At 43.2% G+C, this 17,051-nt stretch overlaps 1 protein-coding gene across 1 annotated transcript; it reads left to right on the forward strand.

Annotated features, from left to right (window-relative positions):
• Positions 1-1,091: 1,091 nt before the first annotated feature.
• Positions 1,092-7,377, forward strand: LOC125506517. The gene is made up of 7 exons (XM_048671320.1): positions 1,092-1,416; positions 2,586-2,667; positions 2,780-2,869; positions 4,333-4,949; positions 5,679-5,763; positions 5,873-5,935; positions 6,824-7,377. The coding sequence occupies exons 1-7, from the start codon at positions 1,199-1,201 to the stop codon at positions 7,160-7,162; spliced, it is 1,494 nt and encodes a 497-aa protein (XP_048527277.1). The 5' UTR covers positions 1,092-1,198; the 3' UTR covers positions 7,163-7,377.
• Positions 7,378-17,051: the final 9,674 nt, after the last annotated feature.

Raw genomic sequence — 17,051 nt, forward strand, 5'->3', positions numbered from 1 at the left:
GGAGGTCGAGTTTCGAGAGGAGAAAACTTAACTAGCATGGCTCGGGCATTTCATCGAACACCTCATGTGCATAGGAGGTGAGCTAGAGCACCCAAATGCCCTCCCCTCGCTGGCCAAAAAAATAGACCAGTGTGGACTGCTCTGCTCGCCGGCGAGGGGGTATATATAGGCAACTAATTTGTCCCGATTCGTGGCTGGAACCAGGACTAAAGGCCGCCCTTCTGTCCCGATTCTAGGCACGAACCGGGACCAATGGCTGTGGGCCAGGAGCGAGGCCCATTGGTCCCGGTTCGTGCCTAGAACTGGGACAAATGGGTCCACATAAACCGGGACAAATGCCTCCCGAGGCCCGGCCGGGCCCCTGCGCGCATGAACCAGGACGTATGCCCCCATGGGTCCTGGTTCTTTACTGAACCGGGACTAATGGGCTTGGCAGGCTCCAACCAAAGCCCTGTTTTCTACTAGTGCTCGCCACAAGACGAGAAACCATAACCTCACCGCCCCAAAGAGATGGCAGGAATCTACGCCAGAGCTCCGTCGATTACATCCAGACGGACGAACTCGAGGAGCATCAAAGCACGGAAGAGACTAAACATGTGGTGTTTGTGGCGAGGGGAGCAGTGGAGGACGACTTTGGGATGTATCCAGTGGGATCGAGACATTGTCGATGAGATCGGATCATGGTGAGAGGGCTTGAGCCGCCATAGTTGGGCCAGACGAATCCAGATAATGAACCAGGGGCGGGGTGTGAGGGGACGTGGCAGTGACAAAGCAAATGCAGTAGTGAGTAGGGGAACACTGCGGCGAGGGCGTGCGGTTGGAGGGGTATGGGTCAGGCTTAGAATGAAGATGATAGAGACACGAGAAATCTCACGTGCATATAGGCCCAGTCCTACATGGCGGTGGACAAAGTTCCTTGTTTCTTCAATTTTTTGAGAATTCATTTCTTCAAATTAGGGGAATGGGCCATCCACATAATATAGGAGCAGGGAGCCCATTGAAAAGGATTTTTGGTCTGAAAAATAAGCCCACAGGAACGCACACATATGAGCCGATACGGAGCCGCCCCCGTGTAGTTGACCTAACCCCACTCCAGTCCATCCCGTCAAAAGAAGAAACCCCACTCCACCCTCCCTCCTCCCGAATTCGACCAGGCCCCAAAACACCCTTTTCTCCGTTACTCCTCCGCCTCCCTCCAATGTCGTCCCCGCCGCCCACATCTGGTAGGGAGCAGATCGCCGACATCAAGGCGCCGCGTCCGCACGCCGCGGACACCACCGGCGCAGCGGGAGACATCGGAGCTGTCGAGGCAAACCAAGCAGTGTCCGTCGGTGAGGCCAAGGCGACGCCGTCGCCGGCGACCATCTGCCCCGCCTGCACGGAGTCCTGGAGCAGCGACGGCCCTCATCGCATGTGGTGAGCGAGCGAGGGCATCCACTCCCACGGCCTAGTGCCAATTTCGCTGCTGCTTCTTTTTTCCGGCGGTGATGTTGCGTCTCTGTTGGGGCCTAGGGTTTCTTGGTTTTTCTGCGGGGGACATGGTCCTAGTACCATCACGCTGGCTTCCTTTTGGATTGGGGCTTATCAGCACAGTATCGTATTTGTTTTGCACTGGCTAATTAGATACAGAAGAAGATTAGATATGGCATGAGATCTGATTTTGCCAGGTCCATACACCACTGCTAATCTGATATTGAAGAGAATTGCATTCCCTTTGTATAGTCCACTGCAGTGGCGGAGCTAGCCAAGATCTTCTGGGGGGCGAATCACAAAATACAGATATTTGGGAGGGCCAAATACTATATTTTCTCCAATCTCAGGACCTCAAAAACTTTCCCTTCACAATTTTAACCAAGATTGGGGGCGAGGGGCATGACCCCTGCAAGCACCAGCCGTAGCTCCGCCAGTGGTCCACTGCGTGCAATGCTATTCTCGTGCGATTCTTTCTCTTCTATGCTTGAAAAAAAATTAGTGGGCTATAGCGCCACAATAGCCTTCTACATGAGTTTTCGCTACAATGACGTAATTTCTACGGCTATTGCAGCCACAAGCGCAAAAGGGCTGATAACCTCCTCTAAAATCCACAGCAGTCGGAGGAGCTTAGCGCTGCCATTTGAAATTTTGCTTGTCAAATCGCCAGAAAAGAAGCTGTGCCGTTTTCCATCAAACGGCAGCTCGAGTCAAGACCTAATCAGTAAACCAGCGTGAACGCCGTGCCCCTTGCCAGTTCGCGCCCCTCGGACCATCAATTAATTCGGTGTCTTAGAGATGTCTGCTTAGCTGGAAGGTGCATCTTGGCATGAGGGCTCTAATCAGGACTCTGGCCCTTCACTGAACACCCGACCACAATAAATATTTATGAGCTTGTGGATCTATGTTTCATCTGAATATTCCTTGTTTATGGTCATATTTTTTTTCTAAATCCGTTAAATGGTTTAGCTTCCGCTATAGCATCGGATATTAGTTTCTATTATTCATGTTAAATAGATGCACTCACGCTACATACATATGCATGGCTTGTATTCTAACTATATGAGGCTAGTGATACTTTTGGAATACTAATCATCATCTATCTCTAAATGCAGTTGTATTCCTTGTGGGCATGTGTACGGCAGATCTTGTATGGAGTCGTTGCTGGGTCGTTCTGGCCAGAATAGTGCCAATCAGGTACCGTGAGTGGGTCTGCATATACTCAGTGAACAGACTATATCAAAGATATATATCCGATATCTGAATGGAAATTCTCAACTTATCCATGACTGTTGATATTTCTAACCAGTGCCCTCAGTGTGGCAAACAATTTGAGGAGAAGCTTATAATCAACCTCTACGCACCAGAAAACATGTTGGAGGGTTGCTGCAGTCCTGAGGTTCTGTTTCTTTCATCCACTGTACATCTATAGATGTGTCGAGTTTGTTTTTAAAGACATCCACTTTAGATGTAGGATGTTGGTTTATGTTGATCTATATATATGACGATACTTTTCTTACCTTTTATGAGATAACCGGACCTTTTGGTTCAATTCTATAAGTAATAATAGTATCTTTTCATATTCAACCCCCACTAATAGCGAAAAATTACATAGAATCAAGATATTGGGAATGGAAACAAATAATTCACTAGAACCAATAGCATCCATTTCTCCCTATTTCTTTCTCACATTTCGCGTCTTGCATGAGTACAATTTGGCAACAAAATGATACCCCATTCCAATTTAAACCTTTTCATATTAAAGAAACACATATATTTGGTACTTTGAAAGTTAGTATTAATTTGAGAATTTGCTGGTTAATTCAATATATCTGACTTATTGAGCAATTTAATCTGGATATGTAGGTAATCTATTTCAAAAAATAAATTGAAACATTACCTATGTACTTCTGAATATGAGTTGTTTGAAATTTACAGTTAATTATCCGTGAGTAAATATCTAAAACATAATGAAAAATCATCAATTTGGACCATGTTCAGAAGTTGACCATTAATGGCCATTAAATTTTAACAATGGCCTATCAGTCAATTGCTCAGATTTTAATATTGCCTTAGCTTTAGTGTGGTAAGGTGGAGCGCTGCAAAATCTCTTAGAACCTTTTCACATTACGTGCTATCTTTTGTGGCTTTCCAATAGTAGAAACATTAGTTTTTTCTACCATCACCCTGGTTAGTCTCATTGCTGCTAAAATCCGACAAGAAAAAAAAAAGGTCAACACGAGACACCAAATTTTTATGTCCATAACCCTTCTGGGAAAAACAAGGATGCATGATGGTTATTGCAAAAGCAATCATTTTTGTTAAGCCTGGTGGAAAACTATTATATCTTTATTTGCCCATAGAGTTGTGGCACTTTTGTCCTATTATGCTGGCCTGAAATGACTTGTCGATCTATTCATCATTAACAGTTTGTTCTCTGTTGACTTTAGATTCACTAACAAAGTGAAGCACTTAGGTTCATCCTTTTCATTCTGGATGTCTTCTAAAACCATCCTTATGGATGATATTGCATTTGAACATGTTCACCCTTACTAGTTAGTACTCCCTCTGTAAAGAAATATAAGAGCGTATAGATCACTACTTTAGTGATCTAAACACTCTTATATTTATTTACGGAGGGAGTGCATAGTAGTAATCATGTAGTAAATTACTTTATATTAGGTCCTACTGAATGGGTAACCAGACATCGGAAAAAATGTTATAAACATATAATCAACTGTAGCAGTATCCACCTTAAGGTTTTTATTACTATAACTAGTATCGTTGTTAGGAGGCTTCTTTAGTTTTAATGTTGATTACATCTCATAAATTCTTCTTTTGCTCAATTGACCTGAACTGCAGGAAATTAAAGCGTTTTACGAACATATATTTGTTGCAGTAAGGGCAAGGTGTATTGAGATTCAACAATGGTTTAGAGAACGGGTTGCTCAGATGGAGAGAATAGTAAACAAAAAGTTGACAATGGCTAAGGCCAACGTGATGTTAATGAAGGAGCGATTGAAGAAGATGGCTGAACAAGAAAAGATGGTGCCAAAGGATATGATAGTGTTCATGGAGCAGAATTGCCCTCAGCTGATGATTTGTGTGTCGTGCGTGTTCTCGTCCATACCAGCACCTGGTATGGAAGGTGGGGATGAGATTGCCAATGTCGAAATTATGGTCAGAGAGGGGCCTTGTCACCATGCCGTGGAAGCTAGTGAACGGGGTGGCAGAGGCAATGAGTTAAATCATACTGTATCTGGTTCGGGCGAGGAGACCAATGGCTCATACAGAGAGAGTATCTACTTTGGTGAATATAATGCGAACATCTCCAACAAAGAAGCAAATAGGATGCTGGTGAGTGCGAACATGGAGGCTTCAGCTGAAGGGGGGAAAGGCATTGATGCTAAGGCACCAGCACGGCCAACCTGCTCTATCTGCATGGAACCGTGGACCTCCACGGACGAGCATCACATCTGGTGAGGAATATGGTTTCCACTGTTGATGTTTTTGGGTATATGCTACTTAACTGACGTCTTATTCCATGATACTGTGCTGAAAGTGAGCCTCATATGCTAGCTCGCTGAAATAACTTCAGTTATGTCCTGCTTTGATTAATACCATCTCCATGTTGGGATTCGAATTTTATCATGACAATATATACATGCAGTAGCCACCGCTTGGGGATCATTACAACTACTCCCTAGTGGATGCAGCTGATTTTTTAACATCATGCACCAGCTTTAACAATCCATTGTTTCTGATCCTTTTTTTTTTCTCACCGAGAGGAATAACGCTTGTGTTTTGAGTAATGTTAATATTTAAGTTTATGATAGGTTAGGTATAGCGATTGAATTAGTAAGAATGTTTCCTTCTCGCCATCAACTAGACAATTGTTATAGGAATAGTTGCAATCCATTGTTGAATTATTCCAGATCATGAATTCATTATCCATTTGACATGATCGAGCTAGGTGATCACTGTGTATGCATATTAGGCGGGTTTGGGTTGAGGATGCTGAGGATGTGGCACCAAATGATCATATAGTGTAGGAGGGCAGTCTTTGCTGGACCTTTCATGGTGCTTACTTTCATTTGGTGACCAGATCAGAGGTTTTCCATTTTTCTTGTCTTGGGGTTACTAGATTTTATTCAGTATCCATAGACAGGGTTGTGTTCTCTAGATCATCTCCCATCTCCAACTTGCAGTTGTATTCCTTGTGGGCATGTCTACGGCTGGTCGTGCCTAATAAGGTGGCTCAGGGATCAGCTTTCAAGGAATGAGAATCTGAAGGTAACATGCCAGATTCTGTATGTACTTCATATTAACTTACATTCATGAATCAAATCATGGGAACCTGAGATTTCTCTACTTATGGATGCATATTTATCTTTCTAACCAGTGCCCTCAATGTGCGGAAAAATTTGAAGGCAATCTTATCAACCTCCATGCACCATTGTGTCAGGTTCTGATTCTTTTGTCCGTTGTACTTTCACTAGGTGTTGCATTGTGGACTATTGCTTTCTTTGTTTTCTCGTATAGTAGAAACAATAGTTGTCTCTCTCGCCAGTCCACATCAGCTTATATTGTCTCTAAATCATTAACGGCCGTCCCTCAAACTCCATTGTTGGTTGTTCGTTTGCCTATACCCACATCACTTATATCCCAACGCACATCTTAAAGAAATACCTGTACTTAGAATTGTAGGTGTGCTCAAGTTGTATGTTCAATGATAGTTTATAGTTGAGACATGCAAGTGTTCAGGTTATACTTTTAATACATGGATATAGTAGGACGATTTTGCTTTTCAGCCATTTATGAAACTGCCATTCCTTTCTGCCACCGCCTTTGCTTTTGGGCCGTTAGCATCCTTCAAACCGGTTTACTGGCTCCACGTGTTAGTATTTTTTGCCAAAAAGGCAACCTTCTCTTTTCATTATTGGCCTTCTCCCTAATCTCGGAAGATGTAAGAAGTTTCAAGGGAATAATGAAATTTTGATAATTAGACCTAAGTATTGGCATAAGCAGAATTGCAGATGCGACTAGTGGCATTGACATAAAATTGCCGTACATTATTTTTTTCTTCCAAATTTTGAGCACATTATTGTTAATACATAGTGATGGAGGCTATCATTGTTGGGACTTCTTATGTTATGTTTACATCCCCCATTCTAAAACGACTCAACCTACCAAAGTCCTATAAACCACAGGATTTTCATCTGGTTGGTGATGAACATTAAAAATTCAAGTGCTATGCAGTTGCATAATTTGGTGTATATAGAAGAGGTTTTGTTTTGCTAGATGTGGATTATACATATCACAAGTTCTCATCTCAATTAACCTGCCGGTGCAGGAAGTGCATGCGTATTATGAAACTAAGTTGGCTGAGTTTGAGGCATCGAGGGAAGAATGTATGATATTTGCAAAATATCATTCTCAGTATGACCTGCTAAGTGCACAGGCGAAGTTTCGGGATGAGCTGCGTGCACTAATTAGCCCTGAAATTGCTGAGGTTGAAAGAGTGATGATGGAACACGTGGCAAAGGCTAACGGTAGCTTGGTGCTGATGAAGGAGCACATGAAGAAGATGGCTGAAGAAGACACGGTGACAACGGAGCATCTGATCGGATACATGGAACAGACTTGCCATTGCTCTTGCCTCTTTCCTACCCTACCCAATCTACCCATATGACCCTGCTGATCAAAGCTGATGGATGGTCTGCTTTGTACCACACATTATGTATTTGTACTTCATCATATGTACTGTGATGTACCAGGACTCTGGTTTGACCTCATCATTTGTCAAGAACATGGCAGCTGGCGCTAGGGTCACCAAGTCATCCTGTGTGGAGATGTGGTGTGAACACTAAGTATGTTTCAAACAGTCGAAAATATATGGTACTTACTTCTTTTAAGGTAAACCATTGGTCTGTTTATTACCTCGGTCTTCTACTTTTGAGTTGCTTCATTTTATTTATATATAAATTTCAGTCAAGCACACAACTATAATTGCATACCACTATGTCTAAAGTTGCGCCCCGTACTCAAATTGCAGCTAGCAACATGATGTTACTTGCATGTGCGGTGTGCTGGCTGAGGAAGCGAAAGCAATATATATTCCCGACAAAGGGTAATATATTAAAATCAAAATGATACCAATTCCATGTCATCATCAGAACGATACAATATCTGGAGCTAGTTGAGACATTGAGGATGCACACAGACAGAAAAAGAAAAATTAGAAAATAAAGAGAGTAGAGGTGACCAACGACACACAACAAGCAAACAAGCATCAACAACACCCATCACCCTTGACAACACATGAACTACGAAAGAATTCTCTGACGGCAACACCTTCAAGATGGAAATGCAACAAGTCTAATTTGTTCTTGAGATTCAAAAGCTTAGGGCAACTCCAATAGGGAGTACCAAACAGATGACACCAAATGTCAGCAGACATCGGGCGGGGCGTCGACAATCCAGCGGTAGTCATCAAATTAGGATAGTGTGTTATGACTGACAGTGAGCCTGGTGGACTGAGAGGAAAAAGAGCCAAGTGCAACACATGAGTTGCGCGAAGATGTGGTCCAACTAGCATTGGGTCGGGAGGACGCCTGGACTCCCCCACACCTTCCCCCAATTTGGTGATCAGTCTGAACAAATTAGATGCCTGTGTGCATCCTAGCTGTGCAGAGGCCGGGTGTGTGCTCGTTGTGTTTATATCCACTTGATGCTTCATTCTGAGTCAATAAAATTCACCCTTTGTCGAAAAAAAGAGATGAGTTTAAGTTCCTAGACCATCCAGTCCGGACATTTGCGAGTGATTTCATGAGCCGTATTGAAGTTGCCCTTAGAAGTGCGTTTACTTATTTCAAGTATAACTAGAAAATTTACACCAGAGTATTTCCGAGGGTGAATCAATTTTGAATTTGATCAATATATTGCTTGTGAAGTAGGTTTTGCATATATGCCCTATAGATCTACCCGTTGTGGACTGGAGATTTGAAACAATATTAAAAGAAAAAAATGCTTCATCATAGTAACCATGATCTGGCGACCAGTCTCACATAGCACCGGTCACTTCACGCGCATGTCGCCCCACCTACTCAGCTTACAACACCTGGCCCACCGATCCCAAGTGGGAGTAGAAGCTTGCCTTATCCCTTCTCGATCTTTCTCAAACATCCATTTTTATGTAGAGCACCTTCTTCCCCAGATTTCCTCTCGCACGCTAGCATCGGCACAACTTTCTTCCTGAGCACCTTCTTCCCGGCGCAATCCCATCCCACCTCACACTCTAGCAAGTCCACTGCAACGTCTTGATTTCATGTTCGCGCTCGCCCCCATCCTCGTCCTTGTCATGGCAGATGAGCCGCATCCTCAGCTTTCCTTCCCACTTCTGGCGCATCGGCATGAACATATTGCCCGGAGATGTCATGAGCCTGTCCTGGTCATCCCGTCACGCCACGGCGAGCACGTACTACGAGAGGCGCTGGTTCATGTGATGATCAAGCATGCCTTTGAGGTAACGAAGAATATGCCGGACGTGGTTCATGTGAGGGAGACCGGGGTCATGCATGTGTAAGCAAGCTTGCTGAACAGCGTAGGCGATGTCAGGTTGGGTGAGAGTAATGTATTGGAGCGCGCCAGTAATGCTACGATAGAGAGTAGCATCAGGAAGTGGTTCGCCGGCAGAAGATAATTTGGCGCCGCTCTCGGCAGGTGTACGAGTAGGATGACATTCAAGCATGCCGGCTTTGGAGAGCAAATCGATGGTGTACTGACGTTGCGAGAGGAAGAGACCCCTAGAGGACCTGGAGACGGCGACGCCGAGGAAGTGATGGAGCGGACCAAGATCGGTCATGCAGAATTCGACACGGAGAGAGGAGACGATGTGGGTAAGAAAGGTGTAAGATGAGGTGAAGGAAATATGCCCTAGATGCAATAATAAAGTTGTTATTTATATATCCTTATATCATGATAAATGTTTATTATTCATGCTAGAATTGTATTAAACGGAAACTTAGTACATGTGTGAATACATAGACAAACAGAGTGTCCCTAGTTTGCCTCTACTTGACTAGCTCGTTAATCAAAGATGGTTAAGTTTCCTATCCATAGACATGTGTTGTCATTTGATGAAAGGGATCACATCATTAGAGAATGATGTGATGGACAAGACCCATCCATTAGCTTAGCATTATGATCGTTTAGTTTATTGCTATTGCTTTCTTCATGACTTATACATGTTCCTATGACTATGAGATTATGCAACTCCCGTATACTGGAGGAACACCTTGTGTGCTATCAAAAATCACAACGTAACTGGGTGATTATAAAGATGCTCTACAGGTGTCTCCGATGGTGTTTGTTGAGTTGGCATAGATCGAGATTAGGATTTGTCACTCCATGTTTCGGAGAGGTATCTCTGGGCCCTCTCGGTCATGCTCATCACTATAAGCCTTGCAAGCAAAGTGACTAATGAGTTACCTGCAGGATGATGCATTACAGAACGAGTAAAGAGACTTACCGTAACGAGATTGAACTAGGTATGATGATACCGATGATTGAATCTCGGGAAGTAACATACCGATGACAAAGGGAACAACGTATGTTGTTATGTGGTTTGACCGATAAACATCTTCGTAGAATATGTAGGAACCAATATGAGCATCCAGGTTCCACTATTGGTTATTGACCGAAGATGTGTCTCGGTCATGTCTACATAGTTCTCGAACCCGTAGGGTCCGCACGTACGCTTAACGTTCGATGACGATTTATATTATGAGTTATATGATTTGATGTACCGAAGGTTGTTTGGAGTCCCGGATGAGATCACAGGCATGGCAAGGAGTCTCGAAATGGTTGAGACATAAAGATTGATATATTGGACCATTTTATTTGGACATTGGAAGTGTTCCGGATGGTTTCGGGTAAAACCGGAGTGCCGGAGGGGTTACTGGAACCCCCGAATTGGACAAGGGAAGGGGGCGCCCCCCTTTCCTTCTCCCTCTCTCCCTCTCCTTCCTTCCCCCTCTCTCCCTCTTGGTGGAATCCTACTAGGACTAGGAATCCTACTAGGACTAGGAATCCTAGTAGGACTCCCCTCCTTGGGCGCCCCCCTATAGGGCCGGCCGGCCTCCTCCTCCCCTCCTTTATATACAGGGGAGGGGGCACCCCATAGACACACAAGTTGATATTTAGCCGTGTGCGGTGCCCCCTTGCACAGTTTTACAACTCGGTCATATTGTCGTAGTGCTTAGGCGAAGCTCTGCGTCGGTAACTTCATCATCACCGTCACCACGCCGTCGTGCCGATGGAACTCTCCCTCGGCCTCAACTGGATCAAGAGTTCGAGCGACGTCACTGAGCTGAACATGTGTAGATCGCGAAGGTGTCGTACGTTCAGTACTTGGATCGGTTGGATCAGGAAGACGTTCGACTACATCAACTGCATTACTAAACGCTTCCACTTTCGGTCTACGATGGTACGTAGACACACTCTCCCCCTCTCGTTGCTATGCATCTCCTAGATAGATCTAGCATGATCGTGGCTAATTTTTTTGAAATACTGCGTTCCCCAACAGTGGTATCTGAGCCAGGTCGATGCGTAGATGTTATATGCATGAGTAGAACACAAAGAGTTGTGGGCGACAATATTCATATTTCTTACCAGCATGTCATACTTTGATTCGGCGGTATTGTTGGATGAAGCTGCCCAGACCGACATTACTTGACCACGTTCATGAGACTGGTTCTACTGCCGTGCTTTCTACACAGGTGGCTAGTGGGTGTCTGTTTCTCCAGCTTTGAGTTTGACTACGCCCGGTCCTTGTTGAAGGTTAAAACAGCACACTTGACAAAAAATCATTGTGGTTTTGATGCGTAGGTAAGAATGGTTCTTGCTAGAAGCCCGTAGCAGCCACGTAAAATTTGGCAACAACAAAGTAGAAGACGTCTAACTTGTTTTTGCAAGGCATGTTGTGATGTGATATGGTCAAGACGTGACGATATATAAATTGTTGTATGAGATGATCATGTTTTGTAAAAGTTATCGGCAACTGGCAGGAGCCATATGGTTGTCGCTTTATTGTATGAAATGAAATCGCTATGTAATTGCTTTACTTTATCACTAAGTAGTAGCGATAGTCGTAGAAGCAATAGTTGGCAAGATGACAACGATGCTACGATGGAGATCAAGGTGTCAAGCCGGTGACGATGGTGATCATGACGGTGCTTTGGAGATGGAGGTCAAAGGCACAAGGTGATGATGGCCATATCATATCACTTATATTGATTACATGTGATGTTTATCCTTTATGCATCTTATTTTGATTAGTTCGGCGGTAGCATTATAAGATGACCTCTCACTAAATTTCAAGGTATAAGTGTTCTCCCTGAGTATGCACCATTGCTATAGTTCATCGTGCGGAGACACCACGTGATGATCGGGTGTGATAAGCTCTACATTCACATACAACGGGTGCAAGTCAGTTTTGCACATGCAGAATACTCGGGTTAAACTTGACGAGCCTAGCATATGCAGATATGGCCTCAGAATACTGAGACCGAAAGGTCGAGCGTGTAGTAGATACGATCAACATAGTGATGTTCACCATTGAAAACTTCTCTATCTCACGTGATGATCGGACATGGTTTAGTTGATATGAATCACATAATCATTTAGATAACTAGAGGGATGTCTATCTAAGTGGGAGTTCTTAAGTAATATGATTAATTGAACTTTAATTTATCATGAACTTAGTACTTGATAGTATTTTGCATGTCTATGTTGTTGTAGATAAATGGCCCGTGCTACTGTTCCTTTGAATTTTAATGCGTTCCTAGAGAAATCTAAGTTAAAAGATGATGGTAGCAACTACACGGACTGGGTCCGTAACTTGAGGATTATCCTCATTGCTGCATAGAAGAATTACGTCCTAGAAGCACCGCTAGGTGCAAAGCCCACTACAGGAGCAACTCCAGATGTTATGAACGTCTGGCAGAGCAAAGCTGATGACTACTCGATAGTTCAGTGTACCATGCTTTATGGTTTAGAATCGGGACTTCAACGACGTTTTGAACGTCATGGAGCATATGAGATGTTCCAGGAGTTGAAGTTAATATTTCAAGCAAATGCCCGGATTGAGAGATATGAAGTCTCCAATAAGTTCTACAGCTGCAAAATGGAGGAGAATAGTTCTGTCAGTGAACATATACTTAGAATGTCTGGGTACCACAACCACTTGACTGAAATGGGAGTTAATATTCCGGATGATAGTGTCATTGACAGATTTCTTCAATCACTGCCATCAAGCTACAAAAGCTTCGTGATGAACTATAATATGCAAGGGATATGGATAAGACAATTCCCGAGCTCTTCGCAATGCTAAAGGCTGCGGAGGTAGAAATCAAGAAGGAGCATCAAGTGTTGATGGTCAACAAGACGACTAGTTTCAAGAAGAAGGGCAAAGGGAAGAAGCGGAACTTCAAGAAGAATGGCAAGCAAGTTGCTACTCAAGTGAAGAAGCCCAAGTCTGGACCGAAGCCTGAGACTGAGTGCTTCTACTTCAAAGGGATTGGTCACTGGAAGCGGAACTGCCCCAAGTATTTGGCGGATAAGAAGGATGGCAAAGTGAAAGGTATATTTGATATACATGTTATTGATGAGTACCTTACTAATGCTCGCAGTTGTGCCTGGGTAGGTATTTGATACTGGTTCTGTTGCTCATATTTGCAACTCAAACAGGGGCTACGGATTAAGCGAAGATTGGCTAAGGACGAGGTGACGATGCGCGTGGGAAATGGTTCCAAATTCGATGTGATCGCGGTCGGCAAGCTACCTCTACATCTACCTTTGGGATTAGTTTTAGACCTGAATAATCGTTATTCGGTGCAAGCGTTAAGCATGAACATTATATCTGGATCTTGTTTGATGCAAGACGGTTATTCATTTAAATCGTAGAATAAATGTTGTTCTATTTATATGAGTAATATATTTTATGATCATGCACCCTTGATGAGTGGTCTATTTTTATTGAATCTCGATAGTAGTGATACACATATTCATAGTATTGAAGCCAAAAGATATAATTTTAATAATGATAGTGCAACTTATTTGTGGCACTGCCATTTAGGTCATATTGGTGTAAAGCGCATGAAGAAACTCCATGCTAATGGGATTTTGAAATCACTTGATTATGAATCACTTGATGCTTGCGAACCATGCCTCATGGGCAAGATGACTAAGACTCCATTCTCAGGAACAATGGAGCGAGCAACAGACTTATTGGAAATAATACATACTGATGTATGCGGTCCGATGAGTGTTGTTGCTCACAGCGGGTATCTTTATTTTCTGACCTTCACAGATGATTTGAGCAGATATGGGTATATCTACTTGATGAAAAATAAGTCTGAAACATTTGAAAAGTTCAAACAATTTCAGAGTGAAATTGAAAATCATCGTAACAAGAAAATTAAGTTTGTATGATCAGATCGTGGAGGTGAATATCTGAGTTATGAGTTTGGTCTTCATTTGAAATAATGCGGAATAGTTTTGCAACTCACGCCACCTAGAACACCACATCGTAATGGTGTGTCTGAACGTCATAACCGCACTTTATTAGATATGGTGCGATCTGATTTACCGCTGTCATTTTGGGGTTATGATTAAGAGACGACTGCATTCACGTTAAATAGGGCACCATCGATATCCGTTGAGACGACACCTTATGAACTATGGTTTGGCAAGAAACCCAAGTTGTTGTTTCTTAAAGTTTGGGGCTGCGATGCTTATGTGAAAAAGCATCAACTGTATAAGTTGGAACCCAAATCGGAGAAATGTGTCTTCATAGAATACCCAAAGGAGACTGTTGGGTACACTTTCTATCATAGATCCGAAGGCAAGATATTCGTTGCTAAGAATGGATCCTTTCTAGAGAAGGAGTTTCTCTCGAAAGAAGTGAGTGGGAGGAAAGTAGAACTTGATGAGGTAACTGTACCTTCTCCCTAATTGGAAATTAGTTCATCACAGAAATCATTTCCAGTGATTCCTACACCAATTAGTGAGGAAGCTAATGATGATGATCATGAAACTTCTGATCAAGTTACTACCGAACCTCGTAGGTCAAGCAGAGTAAGATCCGCACCAGAGTGGTACGGTAATCCCATTCCGGAGGTCATGTTACTTTACCATGACGAACCTATGAACTATGAGGAAGCGATGATGAGCCCAGATTCTGCGAAATGGCTTGAGGCCATGAAATCTGAGATGGGATCCATGTATGAGAACAAAGTATGGACTTTGGTTGACTTTCCCGATGATCAGCAAGCCATAGAGAATAAATGGATCTTCAAGAAGAAGACTGACGCGGACGGTAATATTACTGTCTACAAAGCTTGACTTGTTGCGAAAGGTTTTTGACAAGTTCAAGGAGTTGACTACAATGAGACCTGGAAAATCATCATGACACGATGGTCGGAGACAAAACCCAGCAAACTAATTATCTTAGCTCCGATCCAAGCTCATCTGCTCCGTGTGGTACAAACCCCCTACCAGCTGCGAGAAATATTATGAATTCGGTAACAAGTTGCTAACATTGGCCCTTCTAAACAGATGTAGGGCATTCAAGAGTGAGGCATCATTTATTGTATGCTTAAAGATTGAGGCATCAGTTACCCCCTACTCTGCTCATATTTCCATGGACACTCCAAAAAATAACATGCTTAAAGGACGAATTAATAGAGGATCATCAAAAGACAAAACGATTGTTTTCATAAACTACTTTTTGCTGAACAAAACAATATTTTACAGTATATTAATGTAATAGTAGTACTATGAAACAGATCAGAGGCACTGGAATATACAACAGCAGTGCATCACACAAGCAGACAATATATGGAATTCTAGCTTTACCAAAAAATTGAGCATGGCATCTACAGGTTACAAAAAATAAGCATCTTCTCTGCATTTATAAAGCATTAGGATAGTGAAAGTATTACTCACTTTGATGGAATTCTGGCTTGTGATGATCTGACAGTGACAAATGTTGCAAATTGATTGAAAGCACTGTAATTCAACCAAAAATCTACTCTGAATAGTGCTTGCAAATTCAGTAACTTAAATTGAGATACAAAAATTTGAGTGAATACTCCACTTTTTCAGTGAGCAGTACTCCACTATTCAGTTTGATCTGGTATTAATCTCAGCTTGATCTTTTCATTATCTCTGAATTTCAAAATAGAGTCTACATACTGAAAAATTTGGCACTACATCTAGTTTGGCACTACATAAACCTCTAAATTCAGAGCACTACATCATCCAGTTTGGCACTACACGCAGCTCTAAATTCAAACTAAATCAAATCTAACATACTGGACTACATCAACTGCAGGATTCCACTCTAAATTCAGACTACATCAACAACTACTACTTTTTTTGTGGGAATCAACAGCAACTACTTGACCAGGATTTGGAGTAGTGCATTACAAATCGAACTTACTGCGAGTTCCTAGAGGAGGGGCAGGACGGGCTCCTCGTCGGGGTCGGCGCTGCTGCCGGTCAGGAGGAGGCGAGGGGCTTGGAGGAGTCGGAGGAGACGGCGAGCGGGGGACCCGGGCACCTTCACCGCCATATGTGGGCGCGCGAGGGGCGGGAGTAGCCGGAGCACGAAGCCGCAGCACGAGGGGCAAGATCGGTGAAGAGAACGGCGACGGCGCCACAACGGGGGCGCGGGGGCAGCGGGGGTGGAGTCCGGCGGGGGTCGGGGCGGCGGCGTCGTGGGTCGGGGCAGCGTGCGGGTGGATCTAGCGAGGGAGAGAGGGACGAAGGGGATCTGGCGAGGGAGAGGGAGGAATTAGCTAGGGGCGAAGCTTACTAATGGCGCACCCCCCGTCTGTGCGCCATTAGTAATCTTTTTTATATATAGCAATGGTGCACCAGCAGGAGGTGCGCCATTAGTAATCTTTTTTTATATAGCAATGGCCCACCAGCAGGAGGTGCGCCATTAGTAATCTTTTTTTATATAGCAATGGCGCACCAGCCACAGGTGCGCCATAAGTAATTTTTTTGTTGCATCTAATAATTTTTAAGAAAATGAATATGAATATGAAACAATAATATATTCTTTATAAAAACAGTAATAATTTTTTAAAAAATATCACCAAATTTGTTATTTGAAAATATTTATGAATATGAAAAAATATCATCAGATTTATTATTTGAAAATATCATCAAATTTGTTATTTCAAAATATAATCAAATTTGTTTTTTTGCAATTTTAGTTGCATTTATTTGTGATGGTGGAGCGGGCCGGGGAGGGTGCGGGCACTACAGGAAACTGCTAGTTTGCCGTCTGTGAGCAGCTTTGCTGTCAGCTTTTCATCGGAGTAGACGGTAAAGAAAGGGTCTGCCGTCATCAGCAGATGGCAAAAAAAACACTGACGGGAAAGTCACTTTGCCGTCTGCGAAAAAAACCACAGACGGCAAAAAGCTAACTTTACCGTCTACCAAAACAAACACAGACGGAAAAGACACTCTGCCGTCTGCGAAAAATAACACAGACGGCAAAGAAATCTTTG

This window comes from Triticum urartu, chromosome 5 (genome assembly GCF_003073215.2).
Source record: "Triticum urartu cultivar G1812 chromosome 5, Tu2.1, whole genome shotgun sequence".
Lineage (NCBI taxonomy): Eukaryota > Viridiplantae > Streptophyta > Magnoliopsida > Poales > Poaceae > Triticum > Triticum urartu.